Consider the following 17,581-nt stretch of genomic DNA (forward strand, 5'->3'; position numbering starts at 1 on the left):
ATCCCTGTTCAGAAGAGATCTTAAGAACATTCTGAACTTTAATGCAACTTTTAAACCATGATGAAATACAAACACATGCTTTGACTGCTCCTAAATGGAACTTCAGTGTTAACTAGAAACATACTTGGGTCCATTTCTGAAGACTATCAGTCCTGTGGAATATAATTGTTTGAATGCCTCCTTCATAGGAGACACCACGTGTCTGCTTGGCCAAGTTCTTTTTAATTTCTTTTAAAAATATTGAATATAAAACATAGGTTATCACATATGACACTTAAGATTTCTTTTTCATAGAATTAATGTAATGTTTCCATCCTGAGCCATACCTATAGCATCTCAATGGGGGGAGGTGAAGCAAGTTTCTAAGTCACAACCAGAATACTGCTTTTCCACTGGAGATACTATAATTTGAGTGCATGAAGTCACAACCACGCATTAAAAGTCACATAAATGCTGAATTATAACTCCTACTTTTGTTTGTTGTGAGCAGATATTCCCATACATCTGTTTTGTAGTATCTGCTTTATGGTATTAACAATGCATTTTACATATACAATATGACAGCTTTAAGGTTATTGAAGCCTTTGCAAATGCTTGTTTATTCTCAAGTTGCATATGCTTCCTTTCTAGTTTTTGCAATTATACTTTCAATATATCACATAAACAAGCAGAAAAAAACTATTGCTCCCAAGTCTACAAAATACTATTCAATAGATTTAAATACGCTAGAGGAGTACAATGACCATTTAGAGGAATTTGATTAAAAATGAAACACTCATTATAAAGCTAGACAGTGTTCAATACTTTGTTTTATGGAATGCGGTGGTTTATTGTACTGGACAAGTAATCTACAATTCATAGTACTTTTTACTTAGAACCCTGCAATCAATAAGGGAAAAAAAAATCAATGTCTCTTTTAATAACTATGCAATGAATAGTGACAATATTGGAGAAGAGATCCATTTAGTATAACTTCTAGAAAACTGAATTACTTTTCCTTCAGCAGAGAAAATATTATGAACTGCATAAAGCATGTGGTAATGCATTTTGAAACATCAGAGGAAATCCTAGCCACTAAACTATACTTCAAGTTCCTAACCCAATTATCACAAAAAATCATTCAGTAAAGCATAGTTTTGCATAAGCTACATTAGCTATATTGGTGACAGAACATGTTTTAAATGCAGAATTGGATCAGAGTGGACACACACAAAAAGACTGTTCTTGTATAATGGTCTTTTTTCCAGTGTTGAAATTTAATACTCTCATTTTAACTGATACATTAGATAACTTTTTTTCTCTTCCTTCAAAACTGTTTAAATAATAACTTGAAAAAAGTATATAAACTTTGTCTTAAATGGGGCCACGAGTTGTTTTTCAACTCCAAGTCCTAAGACATAAGAACATGGCCTAATGATTTTTCAATGAGTATGATTAAGTGCTGTCTTTAAAGTCCTTTTACCTACCCCATTTTATAACTCACTATAGACAGAACAGCGTATCTATGCCAGTGTTAAGTTAGATAATAATAGCTAGGACATATTAGCAAAGATAAAACCACAAGATACAAGCCTACTTCACACACTATATGCATTTCCTCTTGGCTAACATGAACTAAAATCCATACTGCTCTATCTGAACCACTGTAGTTATCTGTTTTAGTGAAAATGTTGTGATGAATAGAGATAGTATCCTGAGAAACCATAGAACCATAGAATATCCTGAGCTGGAAGGGACCCACAAGGATCATAGTGTTGTTCGGTAATGTATTTAAGCTCTGCTAGAGTAAGTATATAAGCAGTACCACTGGATTTGGTAAGACGTTCCAGGTGCTTAAATTTTATTATACCTTGCACACTCAGGGACTTCTCTGCTTACCTAGAGGTCAATTCTGGAATGAAGCCTCTGCAGAGTACTCAGGTCACCAGAAGTTCAGACGCAATATAGATCCATAATGAATGACCTCTTGTAGCAGCTAACTGCCACAAAAAAGACATCCTTGCAGTATCCCTACACAAGCTGTCTTTTCTTATTAAAGCAGTGGAAAACTAACCCAGAAGATAAAACCTGCAATTTTACACCATTAATTGAGTTAGACTTGCTCAGAAAGGGGTCCAGTCCTGGCACACAGAAGAGTGGGTCACACAGCCACAGGTAAGAATTAAAGGAGAAGGAGAGGAATTAAGGTAGCAATAAGGTCATCCTCTGCCATCAGTAAGCAGTTAGTTGGGCTGCTTATGAAATGACAACATTAGCATGTGTCTTGATAAGACTTAAACCATCTATTAAATTATTATTATTATTTTTCCACTGCTGACTACACTGACATGTCATTGGAATTTTTCCTGATGTACAAAATACCCTGAAAACAATCACTTATTAAATCACCTAAAAAGTTAAGAGAAACTGAACAGATTTTTTTCTCCATCTCTGCTTCTTTGTTTACGTAGCTAGAAAAAGGATCACATTAGCAAGAAAAAAAAAAAAAGAACAAAAACCCTTTTTACATGAGTCACCTGCTTTTCAATCAACCACACTGTCAACACATCATGTGCAAGGCCTCTGAAAACATTTGATTCTGTGATGCAACAAGATAAACACCAGCTATTTTTAGTTATCATTTCTCTTCAGTCAAATCAATGGCACTTCAGTCTGTATGTACAGAGAGAATTTAATGCATATAAAATGCTTTATTCCCAGTACAGAGTGTTTTATATGTTTATATATACATAACATAAAAAACAATTTACTAATAAACTTTTTAAAAATTATTATTATTTTTAATATGGAGCAACATTTCGCATTTCTGGCACAGGGCCTTGTAAAAGGGGTCCAATGTTGTTCAGGCTAATAATATTACTGCATTACGATTTAATAGGAATATTCATAACTCTACCACTAATAAAGATACTATTTAAATAACCACACCTCCACCACTACAGATTCATTATTTAAATACCAAACATCAGTCATTTACATGGCCAGGGTAATTCTGTACAAATGACAACTGTATGAATATCATTGGAGCTATTTTTCTATCTTTTTCTTTACTCAAATCTGGAAATGTAAAAAGTATAAAATAGTTTTGGTAAGAAAGAAAAACTTGATTGCATGCTACAGTTGTATTCTTTACAAATACATTAAATAAACTACAGTCTAGTTGCTACAGTCCACAGTTACACTAACCACCAAAGGCTGTCTTTATAATGCCTACCCATAAAGTAGATTATTCTACAGAGCAATATGCTGTCAAATCACAAGCCTCCTTGCTATTATTCTTCTAATTTCTTTCACCTACCATAGAATTTTATATCCTCATCACATGCACAGTTCTATTATTTTAGAAAACAGCTAACATTCAGTAAGCAAAGCACAGGATTAGTAAGCAAGAGCACAAAATTTATTACCTTTTAATAGGATTTGTGTCATTTTGAAAATTCACAGCCCAAGAAGCCAAAATTCATCACTACCCTTGCCACATGGTTTAGTGGGGGACTTTTTACTGTTAGGTCAGAGGTTGGATTCGATGATCTTGAGGTCTCTTCCAACCTAGACCATTCTGTGATTCTGTGCTCTACATTCACCACTGAAATCATAAAATCATAAGAAGTAGAGCTTGTAGGGATATCAAGTAGCCTATCCTTTGTCTGGAATCACATCTCCCAGTGACTCCAACCATTTATGGATCAGTTCCTGAAAGATCTGCCAGTAGAAAGAAACAATTTGCTGTCACAAACCTTCCACACAGATTTTACCTGGCTTCCCTTAGCACTTCCCCCATTATCCGACGTTTCTCTTCATATTTGATATCTTCATTTATATCTGTCCCTCCAAAGATGATTCCAAAAGGAATTCTGCTACCTGCAAAACAATGACCAAGATGAGAAGGGGACAAGGCACAGGATTCATTACCTTTTAAAGGGATGTGAGTAATTTTGAAAATTATATTTAATATATATATATATATAGTGATAATACTCTAACACATACATAAGCAAAAGCCATTGAAAATGAAACCTGAAGAAACATGAATTTTTAGGGTTTTGGAAGTGAAAAGAAACATACAATAAGAAGGCACTTTCACAGCAAGTCAATCTGTTTTGCAGCTATGAGATTTTCTTTGGCTTTGTCTGTACTTAGTAAAAACAATTACTTCTTACCTTTGGCAGCCCACCAAACAGTATAATGTTTTAAACGGCATTCGCATTTTAATAAGATACAGTACGTTAAAGTTTGGTTCCAGGTATCTAGCTTCAGTCAATCATTGTCAATCATGTCCTCCCAAGAATTCCAATATAATGGTTTGGGTGGCCAATTTCATGTCTACAAAATACGTAGGTAGAGCCATACCATTGGAAAAAGTCACTCATTTAAATAAGGCAGTCTACCTCCAGCAAAACCACTGTTTTGCTAAATTACATCCCAAAAGATAGGTCTGTGTTTATAAGTGGTTGCTCTAAGACCTTCAGTGATGACCCAAGTTCTGGAAAGTGCCTTAAGATGCCAACAGTGGAACAGTAAGAGCAAAGGGAGGTATGTTGACTGGGGAAGGTCTGTGCACAAGACCTTATCAAAATCCAAATTTTAGACTGTCAGAAAAAGTACAGATAGCCCAGTAGTGTGTGCACTGTGTTAAAAGGCTAGTTTTGATACATTGCATGAAAATAAATTCATATCTGAATACAAGTAAAACCATCAAAACAGGGTAGTGTAGCACTTCTTTGCTAACAGCAGTAAGCTTTACATAGACAAGGCCAAAGACTATTTAGATGAAAATACAAAAGCCAACAGTAATTTAAGATTCTTTTATAATAGAATTTGTTTTCCTGGCATCAGGCTATTTTTAGTAAGTGACAAGTTGCAGAAGTGTTCTTCCCTTAAACTAATCAAGATGGCAGTCAATAATGTTTACTTTTGACTGTTTCAGCACTGAAAATGATTTAGTGGTCAGTTTTACACCACATTAAGCTAACAAATAACAACCTGAGGGTGGCTAATTACTACATGAAGAACATGGTTTTAAATTCCAGACAAATGGCACTGCAGTTTTGCAAAAGAAACAGCCTCTAGTAAGAGCCTAAAAAACTCATCAAGGTGATGATGATAGTTTTGCAGAATTCTGTTAGCTGTAACACATGAAGCTAAGGTTTTCTTCTGACTGTGAACAAGAATCAGTCATTAGGCAGTACTGCCACCACCAACCGTGTATCAAGAAAGACAGAAATAGGCTTTGTTTTCTTGTTTTTGCTATGCGATGGAAGTGGAGGGGTATTGATGACTCCGTACATATCACTGCCATCTTTGCACTGGACCAATAAGCAGGGCATCAGGAGATACTGTGCTGATGGAAATCCTTGCATTTGAGAAATAATATAACTGGCCTTGAATGTTCGTGACCATGAAAATTATTGCTGACTCTTTCTATAGCTACCAACAGTCTTAAGGGATAAAAATAATCAGTTTAAAATCAGTGAATTCTCATAATTAAAATTCATGGTTAAAAACAAGCAGATGAGGAAAGCTTAAAGCAAATAAAAAACAAAATATGTTAATAAAAACTTACTGTACATTTCACATTTATATTTGAAAATTAAGTGAGCTGTACGATGAGGATTTATATTTAAATAAATGTTGGATCATTTTGGTGTTTTGTTGTTTGTTTTTTGTGGTTTCCCATTTCAGCATTGGTAATTTGCTCATTACTTAATGAAAAGAAAAAAAAAAGAAAGAAAGAAAGACTACTTGCCATTCTGGCTACTTAAAGACTTGACATTTCTAAATAGTTGTAATACTCTAATATTTGTGGGTAAAGAGAATTAAAGTGCACTGTCAAAACACCACAGCACTAATTCTCAGAAGACTGACTTTCTGTAATACTTGAACAAATATATATATTGCCTTTCTAATAAGTAAAAAATGAAATAATTATTCTGTTATCTATTATATGTGCTGGTTTTACATCCCCAATCGTGTTGAAAATGTGATAAGGCCCAAAAGATTTACTAATGGTAGTACAACTGCAATAACTAAATTTCTTAAATATTTCTTAATAAAGTATATGAGAAGAATACATGTAAATGTTACCAGAATCACGAATGTCTTATGAATCACTTTTCTCCTCCAAAAAAATTGCAAGCACTTTGAATAGGATCATCCCAGCAATCTTATAATTTACTGTCTTTCTTTTCAGATACTTCCATTTTATCTTTCTTTTAGTTATTACAGATGGTTTTAGGAACAGTGTGTCTCTGATTTATTTAAATTAGTAAGCTTTTATAAGTCATTCAGGTATCAAGCTTTGCAGGTTATTTGGGATTTTGAAAATCTAATAGCAACAGTGTTCAGGTGATGCTATGCAAATCAAAACCACAAAGAAGTTTTACTATAAACATTTACAACTCAACTTTATTTTTTGTTCCTCAGAAAAAAAGAGAGTTTTAAGACTTTCCATAAGCTTCTTCCAAAACAACTCTAGGTCTTGTCACAAAAGCAATTGTTTCTGTATTCCAACAAGAGAAGTCCTAATACATAGGGCAGCAAGAGATCATCACACAGAATTATTTTTGCATTTGTATTCTAGGATCCCTACTGAAATCAGAGCTCCACTGTAACAAAAGATACACAAGCATACTAGACATAGTAATTCAAGCTTTCTGAAAACCCACCAGTATAAATTGCCAGGGGACTTTCAAAGTCTGAAAACTAGCACAATGCAACTTATACTGCAATCTGATGAAAGTATCAAATTATGTACCTTTGTACAAGTAAATAGATTTGGACAATTGGAATGTCATCTCAAAAATGGATACGCACTTGCAATTTCAGTAGGTGACAGTATCTATAATTTTGACAGGAAGTGCTTCTAGTGCATCATTAATGGCAGGCTAAAATTTTGTTCTACATGGCCAGTTACCATAGAAAATTCTATTATTTGTCTGATAACATCTTGTCTCCTACAGTTTAGCTGGCATGAATGACAACTCGTGCCAGCTAAAGTTATTCCATGTCCAAAAAAAAACTGACTCATTTTTTAACAGAAAAATCAAATTAGCCTCTCGGCTTTTTTTCTATTTGACCTCAGCTATACTTAGCCAAGCTATTGTCCTCTGAAAAAGCACATTGGTTGAAAGTATCTTAATGTTAATATAATGCTCTTATCTTAATGTAGTTAAAGTACTTAATTACAAAATGCATTAAATGCTTTAAAAGTACATTTATTTAGTCCCCTCCTCTCTGGATCAGATTTCCCATAGAGAACGACTTTCAGTGTTTCTGAACATTTGTTGAAGTGGATAAATAGCATGACTACATTATGTGTGGGTTTATGCATGTATTGTCATTTATAACTGTTTATATGCATTCTCTTCTTTCTCAGTACCTTATTAAGAAGTATTTTTATTGCAAAATAGAAAAGGAATTAATTACCTTGCAGAAGTCTGCCTCCTTTATAAAGATGAATGGCCAGGGCTGCATCAAACTTATCTGCAGAGGTTAGATTTGCTATTTCAGTTGGACTTTCATACCTGAAAACATCTTTAAGAACACAGATATGACCTGCAGCATGTAGATGACTCCTTCATTATCAGAACAGATGGAACAAGAGAAAAAAAAAAAAGTTAATTCTGCACACATTTCATTTTATTAAATATGCTTAATCAAAATGTTTTTTTCTTAATTTTTATTCCTACAATCATCTTGTTTACACTAACTTTATTCAAGCAATCATGGAGCTATAACAGAGGGTTTTCCTGGAAAACATTTTTATCATCACCATTGTGCACACTGCCAAGCATCATAGTCTATACCCATGTTATGGCCCAAGCCTGCCATGTGTCAATTCACCTTTGGAAATCAATGGAAATGAACTCTGATCAGCACCTTTCTGGATTAGTCTTTTATTCAAAAGATTCTAAAGATGCTAAAAAGATTCATTTTGAATGAAGTGTGTAAGCCTTGGTCTTGGACATCCTCAGACCCTTGTTCTGGAGAAAGGCCACCAATTGAAAGAAAACAGAAATATGTCCAGATAAATAATTCTATTAAAAAATCGAGAAAATGCAAAAAGTCTTTGCAAATACAAAAAATGAATACGTAAATTAAACTGGACAGTCGAAAATGTATTCTCTTTCTGTTTGATTGTGAGTTTAATTGCTTCTTGTCTTAGTTTACCCATTTGTAAAACAGTCATGGGATAACTGATGTTAAGAGAAAAACAACACAAAAGTGATTACTCAAACACTTTCAGTCCTTTTAAACAATCTCAATTGACAAACAAAATCATGCACACAGAAAACACACCTCTCCTAGTGTCAGTTTACCTATTCATCTTTATATGCACTGGTTCTTCATATTAAAAATTGTTTCAAAGACTGATAAAGCCATTAAACTGATTGATTAAAGTGAGTTTTACTTTAGGCATTTCTGTGAGCTTTGGTTTAGTCTTTTCTTTTACACACTAGGCTCATAATTCCTCCCACAAAAACCAGAATCAGTTATCAGTGTTTCCAATGGCATCAGCCAAAATACATACAGAAGCAAATCCATGTTTTGATAGAAACTAGCACACTGTATCTGCTGACAAATAAAATTGCTTCAAATAACTAGTGTTTATGTTTTGAGTATTATAAAAAGACCACAAGAATGTTTTCTGCTTATTACATATTGTTCCAGCTGATTTATTTCTCATAGCATATTAATTGTTCTGGCATTAAAATCCTGCTAACTCAGTAGCTTCTTGGATAACGTCAGCTGTTTTCTTTCTTGATCATTTCATATCCTCCCAAGGAATGTAATTTTTTGTCCTGCAGAAGTTAGTCATTACTGCAGAAATTGGTGCTAAAAATGTTATAAAATGTCTTGAGGCCTTGGAAGGAATGTATTAGCACTATATCACACAGAATTCCATCGGCATAACATATGGTACTGTATTTCTTGTTCTTCAAAGAAACTCATTTTACTTTTAACTTCACTGTTTGAAACAAGACCAATATATTATAATAAGCACTAATAAATAATAAAATGCAGCCAGATTGCAAGCTCTTTATTTACACTGTTGAGCAATTATTTACTTCTGTTGTCCCATGCACTTGTACCAAGTACCTGCTTGCCATTTGAAAGAGGTTCTCAATTTATATCTAAATAATGATGCCCAAATCTCACAGCTGTGGGAAGGAAAATCTCTTGGGCAAATATTCGGGATGCTCGTGCATGCGTTCCGTAAGTTCACAGGTGCTCATTAAATATTCTAAAAGATTTTTTTTTCCCATCACTATTCCAATTACCATAAATCACTACCATGTAAAAACAATATGTTTGCATACTACAATTAATTTGAAAATAACTCTCTCAGGATATCAGGAGTCAAGAAACTCAGCTGGGAATTTTGATCTAAAGCTTCTTTATTGTTATTCACTAGGAATGAGACCTTCCTCCACAGTTTCCACAGCTCCAAATCTCACAGCTGAATGACAGCTGTTTCTGTGGTAAATAGAGAGGGACTCCCTTCTGTGTTCCAGTGCTCGGAAATTGTGGATCATCTCTTTTACTTAATTTTTCCCCTATGCATAATGACTCAGGAGCATGTAATGAATTTGCATAGGGCTTAAGAAAGAAAAAAATATGTTTTTTTTTTTTTTCCCCAGAATAATTAGAATTCCCAGATGTGAAGAGAACTTAATCCCATAAACATACCATTAAGTTCAATATAATTAGTCACAAGCTTCAAATTATGCATATATGGAAATGTATGTATGTAGAACCAGTTATGGGGTACTATTTAAGAACTGAAATTTACAGTTATATTTTCCTATTTTTTAAATGGCATTTCATCTTTATAACCAAAAAAAAAAAAATGCAGACTGTGATTTTCACACATATGTTGTTATCAAGGAACATGATAAGAGGGTGCTGTAAAGCTATTGCAAGGGATTTTTTTTTTGAAGGCTGGTCTGTCTATGAAGTCACAGATGTCCCTGAATCAAGCCAAGACACAAGACATACATTACCCATACTTTCTCCTCCTAGGAACTGTGTATTCACGTTATTTTGCCATTTTATAAACAAATACTTTCTACATGAAAAATAAAAATGAACACATTTCCTGCTGTCTGTGAATCTAAGACAAGACAGAAAACGCCAAATTTCAAGGCTACATTTTCTGTCTATCACAGTTTCGTATGAGGTTTATTTCCAAGTGTCTTAACTACCAATGTTTATTGCTTGGATCCAGATTTTGCCTTGCTTTTTCATCTTTCCTTTCTACTGAAAGACTCATGGAAGCCAATGGCACTCACTATTTGGGGAGAATAATATTTCTAAAATGGAGCTGACTGTGAGATTCCAATTTGGCATGTTTTGCTGGAAAGTAACCAAACTGGGAAAACTTCAGTCATTCAGTAATAAGCTTGAAAGATGATTTCTTTAGATGATGATAATTGTCACTGCTGACACTGTGATATTTATGTACATTTAAATACTGGATAAAATATTTCTCAACCCCATTTTAGTATTATGGGAAGTCACCTTTTTCCTTTTATTTTTTACACTCCTTGGAAATCAAGAGGCTTATAAGCAACACATAAGTATGTGAGTGTCTGCTCTGGGTCTATAGGGTATGCACAGGGATATTGATAAAAGGTGTAATCCTGTACTGACACGTTTTCACTTTTTTTAAGACTTTTATAGAAAAACATTTTTCTCCAACACCAGGTGATGTTTTACAATGTTTCATTTTTTCTTTCCTATATTATTGATCACTACTTCTCACTTATGCTGACTTAGAAGGCTTCTTTCCGGAAGAAGCTGCAGTTCACAGGTCCTCATATGAAGAAACTCTTCTGCAGCTCCAAACACGGCATGTCTGAAGCTAAAATACAAATGAGTTACAAGTATGCTTACTTCTAAGATAAAGTAGTTTTCAAACTATTTTTTATTTTCTGACATCTCCTCTCAGAAACCTTATGTTCTAATTTTCCAATATTTTAATGGAATTACTTACAGACAAAGAACGTTTGATTTTCAAAATGTTTCTGGTACGTAGATGCACTGACATTTTCTGAACAGTACACAGTAGGCTTCCTCCAAAAATATTAATTACCTCTTTCCCTAGGCTGCCTATTTTGTAAAGCAGCTATGCATGAACTATTCTTAAATCTATACAACATGATCCAAAATTTAATAAGTTAGCAGAGTGACTTCCAGTGCCTTTCCTGAAACTTGGCCACAGCCAAATACTCACTATTCCCACTGAAACTGGTGGATTTACAAGACTTGAAACTCTACTTGATATTCTCTGTTTCCTTTGCAAATTGTACTGATTTTTTTATAGTTCTTAAAGTAACTTCTTTAAATATCACAGACAATTTGTGTTGGCTGGAATGAAGCATGAAGAAAATCCACTGTGAATAAGAACAGAAATTAAAAATGGATTGATATTGCCTCTGTCCCTACATTCCGAAATCAGTAATTGTCCTTTGGAAGGACAAAATAACTCTACAAGATTTAATCCTGCCTTATAAATAGGTCTAGTCATGCAAAACATTTGGGCTGCAGTGTACATCAAGAGCAGGCCATACAAATAATTGAGTATCAGTTCCCAAGGTAGAGGATGACTGCTTGCCTTTTGCAGCTGTCCTTTTCTTGGAATGGCTACACAAACAGCAGAAATTTACTAGCACCTGTGCAAACTGACATATGTTGGTAAAAGACCTCTTAGAAGAAGGTATCCTGAAGAGAAGAGCATCTCCTCCTGTATGAGTGCTTTTCTGTGTGATTTTACTGGTGGCAGATAGGGTAAGACTAAATAGAAATAAAGTTGAGGATCAGAATTACTCCAATAAATCATAGAATATCCTGACTTGGAAGGGACCCACCAGCATCATGGAGTCCATCTTCTGGTTCTACATGGGACCACCCAAAAATCAGACCCTGTGTCTGAGAGCACTGTCCAAATGCTTCTTGAACTCTGGCAGGCTTGGTGCCATGACCACATCCCTGGGGAGCCTGTTCCAGTGCCACCCGCTCCGTCAGTGAAGAACCTTTCCCTAACACCCAGCTTGACCCTCCCCTGTCCCACCTCCATGCAATTCCACCGGGTCCTGTCGCTGTCCCCAAGAGCAGAGCTCAGCACCTGCCCCTCCGCTCCCCTTGTGAGGGAGCTGCAAGCCACCATGAGGCCTCCCCTCAGCCTGCTCTGCTCTGGGCTGAGCAAACCAAGAGATCTCAGCTGCTCCTCATGTGCCTTGCCCTCCAGACACGTCACTATCTTTATAGCCCTCCTTTGGACACTCTCAAAAAGTTTTATGTTCTTCATATATTGTGGTGCCAAAACCACACACAGAACTTGAGGTGAGGCTGCACCAGCACAGAGCTGAGCAGGACAATGTATTCCCTTGACAGGCCAGCAGTGCCGTGTCTGATGCACCCCTGGGTACAGCTGGCTCTCTTGGCTGCCAGGGCATACTTCTGACTCACACTCAACTTGCCATTGACCAGAACCCCCAAATCCCTTTCCATGGGGCTGCTCTCCAGCCTCTGGTCCCTCAGTCTGTACGTATATCCAGCATTGCCCCTTCCCAGGTGCAGAATCCAGCACTTGCTCTTGTTAAACTTCATATACTTGTTGATTGCCCGGTCCTCTAATTTGTCAAAATCTCTCTCCAAGGCCTCTCAACCCTTGAAACAGTTAATAACCTCTCCTCCCAATTTAGTGTCATCCACAAACTTACTTAGTACACCTTAAAGTCCAGTGCTGAAAAATATTGCAAAGAGGAGCAATAAGCCATGCATTGTTGAATTTGTGGGTTTAATTCTCTTGCAGTTGATTATCTGGAGATTTACAAAACAGCTATTTAAACTGTCCCATTTCAAACTGAAACAATCTCTTCCTCTCCAAAAAGACATTTATGTATTGACAAAATACTTCCTCCAAATGTTTTTAATTAACCAATTAATTCAAGATTTCTATTCCCCATCACTATAAAGTAATAAATGATTAATAGAACATTTCAAGGGACACGGAAGATGTATTTTTTCTTTCCTAACACCCTTTTTGATCTCATTGCTAGGACTGAAGAATGGCAGCCCAACCAAAGACTTTTGCGTTGTGTTTCATTCTCTACTCACTGCTCAGTTTTCTCAAGGCAATTAAAGATTATGCCGTCTAATACAAACAAAGCTCATAGCACCTGCATTATATCACTTCTTTTAGTGAACTGATTTCTAGCCAAATTAGATTTTGGTTTCTTTGTCATCAGCTACTTTAAACTCAGGAAATGAATATATTATTTATGAAAAGATGAAACAGTTACAGAAACAGCTGTGACATCATAAACATAGTATACTCAGTGATATTATGCCATAAAATTAACCATCACTGGCAAGTGTCCAACCTGGAGGCAACTTCATTGTTTCATGTATACTCGACTGAAAGTTACCATAGTTCAATATAAAAAAAAATAGATTGAACAAATAATTTCGTAAGTATGCATACAGAAACAAGTGAAGAAAAATATTAATCTGAGTATTTATTCTTAGTGTATTAACATGTATGCTACAAAGGTGACTATATAAACGTAACCTTAGTATGGCAAATTAGTTCGACCAGCATTTGGTCATACGTGTAGATATTTTTTTAAAAAGTAAAGTCTTAAGAAAACCAGTTTTAGGTACAAGTATCTATGTGACATGGTTTTACTGATAGCTGTCACTTGAGCAGCCTTTTAGTCAGGAATTCAGATTTTATTGCTAGCTAATACTCTTCACTTCTTTTCCTGATCAGATTTTTTTTTTCCTAAATTGGCTTCTTTATATTACTACTATAAGTAACATTTATGTTAAGTGATAAGATAGCAACTGAACATGACATAAGTAACTAATTCTCAAAGACTATTTCTGTTAGAATCCTTTACCTACCTTTATTTTGAACATGAATTAAACTAACCTCTCATTCATGACTTTCTTTCTGTTTGAAGGTCTATGCACATGAGAAAGCGGCATCCATTTTGTGTAAGGTGTGTCTATTAGCATTAGGATGCTAAAGCAAATTGGTGTACTCTGCACATATACTGCAGATGAGTTCATGTAGCTGCAAATGATTGTGTTAACACTGTAGTATGTTAAACCATCTGCTGTTAAACCATGTGCTGTTCTGTCTCACCAAGCCTATTCTCTCTTTTGTACTAACATACATTAGTTACTGATCACTGAAACTTCAGTAATGGCCCCTTGCTAAACCACTGTGTCTTGATGCAGTATGTTCAGACGATTATGATCAATCCTGGTTTATTTAAAAGACCATATTTGAAATAATACGCAGGCATTTGTTTGACTGGCTTACTCATGCTTAGTTTAACCTGAAATAATGCAGAACCAGCTGTTTACTAGATTACCTCTAAACTGCTCCACAGACTAGATGTTTGTTGGACTTTCATCAAAGTTGAAGTTGAAAGTATGTGAATACTTAATTTGTAAAGGGAGAAGAAATAATCTTATGGAGGAAGAATGAATATAGTCTACCCCAAAAATAACTAGCCTTGTTTTATCCAGTGAGAGCAAAAGATGAGAGTTACATAAATTAAGAATGCCCCACAAACTACAACAAATGACCTCTATGATGACACGTACATGTACGAAATGTGTATTAAGAACATAAGAATGTATTCATCTAAGTATTTTATTAGCAATTATTCTTTTAAAATACAGACTTCAGCCTTCTCTGGTCTTTATTCTCCATCTGCTTTATAACTTCAATGCCTGTGTGACTGATGCAAAGAAGGTACGTTTCACCACTATCTTACACAATACAGTAGCCCTGCACAAATCTAAGATTGAACTTAATATTACATAACTAGAGTGAAAACTTAAACATTGTCAACCGTTTCTATGCATAACAGTGAAATGTGGTAATACACAGAGGAAGGGTCAAGGAAAATGTGTAATAGCAGAGGGTGTTCTGAGAGGCTCATCCTAAGAAAAACAGCTAAATCGTGGATTACAAACTAGAAGCCTGTCTCAAGAGGACAAAATATGTTTTTATGGGAATTCTTTTTTAAAACATAAAAAGCTTAAATGCACATCTAAGTATTTAAAAATGCCATCACCCACATACTTTTTCCATATTTCATGAAAAAAAAAAAAGAATGTTGTGTCTCTATGCACCACTGTTAGTCCAAACAATTTCAAAGCACTATATATATATATATATATATATATATATATATATGTTTGTAATTCCCATGGGAGCTGCATGTCACAGAGCCCCCCAGCAAGGAAGTAATGGCAATGGCTCTTGCTGAAGTGCTGCCCTGCTGCCCTAGGAGAACTCCTGCATGGACCCTCATTTCAGAGCCCTCAGAAGCTACCGCTCTTCACGTTTACTTGTCATCTAATTCTGGGTATTTCCCAACACAGACAGCCCTTGGGAATCCGCTGCACCACTGACTAACCACTGACTAACGGGGTTGTGCAAGGGGCCATCAGTGACACTGGTGAGGGCATCTCTGCTCTGGGCTTTCAAACTGGGATCACCGCCAACAGACTGCCTTGAGCTGAACTTGATATATATATATATATACACAGTAATCTTACATATATATATGTATATCTTACATATATATATGTAAGATATATATATAATATATATAATATATATATATATATATAAGTGCCCCCCAGCCACTTACATATATATGTACATATATATATACATATATATACATATGTACACTTAGATATATATATGTAAGTGGCCGGGGGGCACTCCCTCCACTCCCCCTCTCCCTTACCCCCCTGCTGTAGGGGAAAGCAGCAGCGAAGCCTCCCCGTGCCCCAGCCCCTCTCCAGGAGCCCCTCCCGCCAGCGCGGCTGTGCCTCCCCGGGCCCCTCACCCGGCACATCCCCGGCTCCCCGGAGAGCGGCGGATCCCCCCTCGGCACCGCCGGAGCAGGGCCCGCGGAGCCGCCGCTGGGCGTCTGGCCGCCGCCCCCTCACACACCCCCGGCGGCCGCCATCCACGCGGCTGAGGTGGAGACGCCGCCTCCGTGCGCCGCCGGCGGGCACCGAATGGCGGCCGGGCCCCGGCCCCGGACCCCCGGGGATGGCCCTTGGAGCCCCTTGGAGCTCCCCCCTCATGGCCAGGGCCGCGGCAGCTCGGCGTGAGCGGGGCCGCCGCCGCCTCCCCCCTTTCCGGGGAACAGCGCCGGCAGATGGGGGATGTTAGGGAGGCGGTGGATCGGGGGGGATCCCCCCGGTCCCCTCACGGGACTCTTACTGTATCCTGTCCGCCGTGGTCGCGTTGCCGGTCTGCGCTCGGAGGCACGCCAGCAAGAGCAGTCTCATAGCTGCATCTCCCGTCAGGCCGGCCAGCAGCCACTTCAGTCGGTGTCTCCCTCACCTGCCGGCGGGCCCGGGAACAGCGCGGAGCGGCCGGCACAGCCGGCAGGGCCACGGGCGGTCCCTGAGGAGGCAGTGGCCCTCGGGTGGGCTGTGGGTGGCTATGTCTCCAGGTCCCCCAGGTTAAAAACCGCGCTTAGTGTCAGGAAGGCTGTAAGGCCCGGGGAAGGGTCTGGTGAGGAGCTGCAGTGTTGGTACAGCGGGCAGAACCCGGTTACAGATGCACAGAGGGGAGTGTAGAATGGTTTGGGGCCCCCAGCCCTGTCCAGCCTGGCCATGGGCACTGCCAGGGATGGGGCAGCCACGGCTTCTCTGGGCAGCCTGGGACAGTGCCTCACCACCCTCATAGAGAATTTCTGCTTTATATCTAACCTAAATCTACCTTCTTTTAGTTTAAAGCCATTACCCCTTGTCCCATCACTACACATCCCAATAGAGTCCCTCTCCAGTGTTCCTGCTGGTCCTTTAAATATTAGAAGGCAGATAAAAAGGTGTCCCTCAAGAGCTTTCTCTTCTCTGAGCTAAATAACCCCAACTGTCTCCACAGGAGAGGTGTTTCAGCCCTCTGATCATCATTGCCCCATGGATGGGGCAAAGGAAGAGCCTGAACCCCAGACGAGGAAAACCAGATCCCAAACTATCAAGGAAGTGTTCAGGACAAAACTCCAATTATAACCAGCACAGCGAGTGGCTGGGTGGGGCACAGGCAGTAAAACTGAGAGGCCAGTTGTGGGAGTCCCTTGGTACAATGACAGAGGCCAGCTGGCAGACTGCAGATATCCATGGCCTTGAACTTGATTCAGTATTTTCTAAGAATATTGAGAGCATATGCAGGATGCCTGTGACCATGAGATAGACTAGAAAGAGGAATTAATCTAACAGAAAGCTCACTTTTTTGCTCGGATGCTTATAACCATGACCATTTCCCAGATGTAATTTATCACGGGGCCACATGAATGCCTATATTAGCCTGAGGTTGTATGAGAGAAGTGGTCCACAAACTGCAGTGCCTGTTTATTTTGGTTTCAGTTACTCTTCAAGTCTCCATGTTAGTTGTGGGTAAAAGATACACTCCACTTATGGAGAAAGGCTCTTAAAATTCATAATTTAAAAAATCATAGATCTTGATATGCTTTCTGTGGATCTCTGAGGATGACAGGTACTCAGGAATTGAAGGTTTAGAAGAGGAAAA

At 37.7% G+C, this 17,581-nt stretch overlaps 1 protein-coding gene across 7 annotated transcripts in view; it reads right to left on the reverse strand.

The window, feature by feature from the left end:
* The window catches only part of GLT1D1 (glycosyltransferase 1 domain containing 1), an 86,859-nt gene extending 69,278 nt beyond the window's left edge, over window positions 1-17,581 (reverse strand). For 2 of the 7 annotated variants that reach the window (XM_038187428.2, XM_038187429.2), the window contains exons 1-4: window positions 16,268-17,581; window positions 10,766-10,864; window positions 7,426-7,574; window positions 3,756-3,861 (exon numbers count right to left, since the gene is read on the reverse strand). In XM_038187428.2, the coding sequence (XP_038043356.1) occupies window positions 3,756-3,861; window positions 7,426-7,574; window positions 10,766-10,864; window positions 16,268-16,335 (422 nt within the window). In that variant the 5' untranslated portion in view covers window positions 16,336-17,581. The other 5 variants (XM_072024587.1, XM_038187432.2, XM_038187430.2 and 2 more) reach the window with 5 other exon arrangements.

The sequence above is a fragment of the Anas platyrhynchos genome, chromosome 16, assembly GCF_047663525.1.
Source record: "Anas platyrhynchos isolate ZD024472 breed Pekin duck chromosome 16, IASCAAS_PekinDuck_T2T, whole genome shotgun sequence".
Lineage (NCBI taxonomy): Eukaryota > Metazoa > Chordata > Aves > Anseriformes > Anatidae > Anas > Anas platyrhynchos.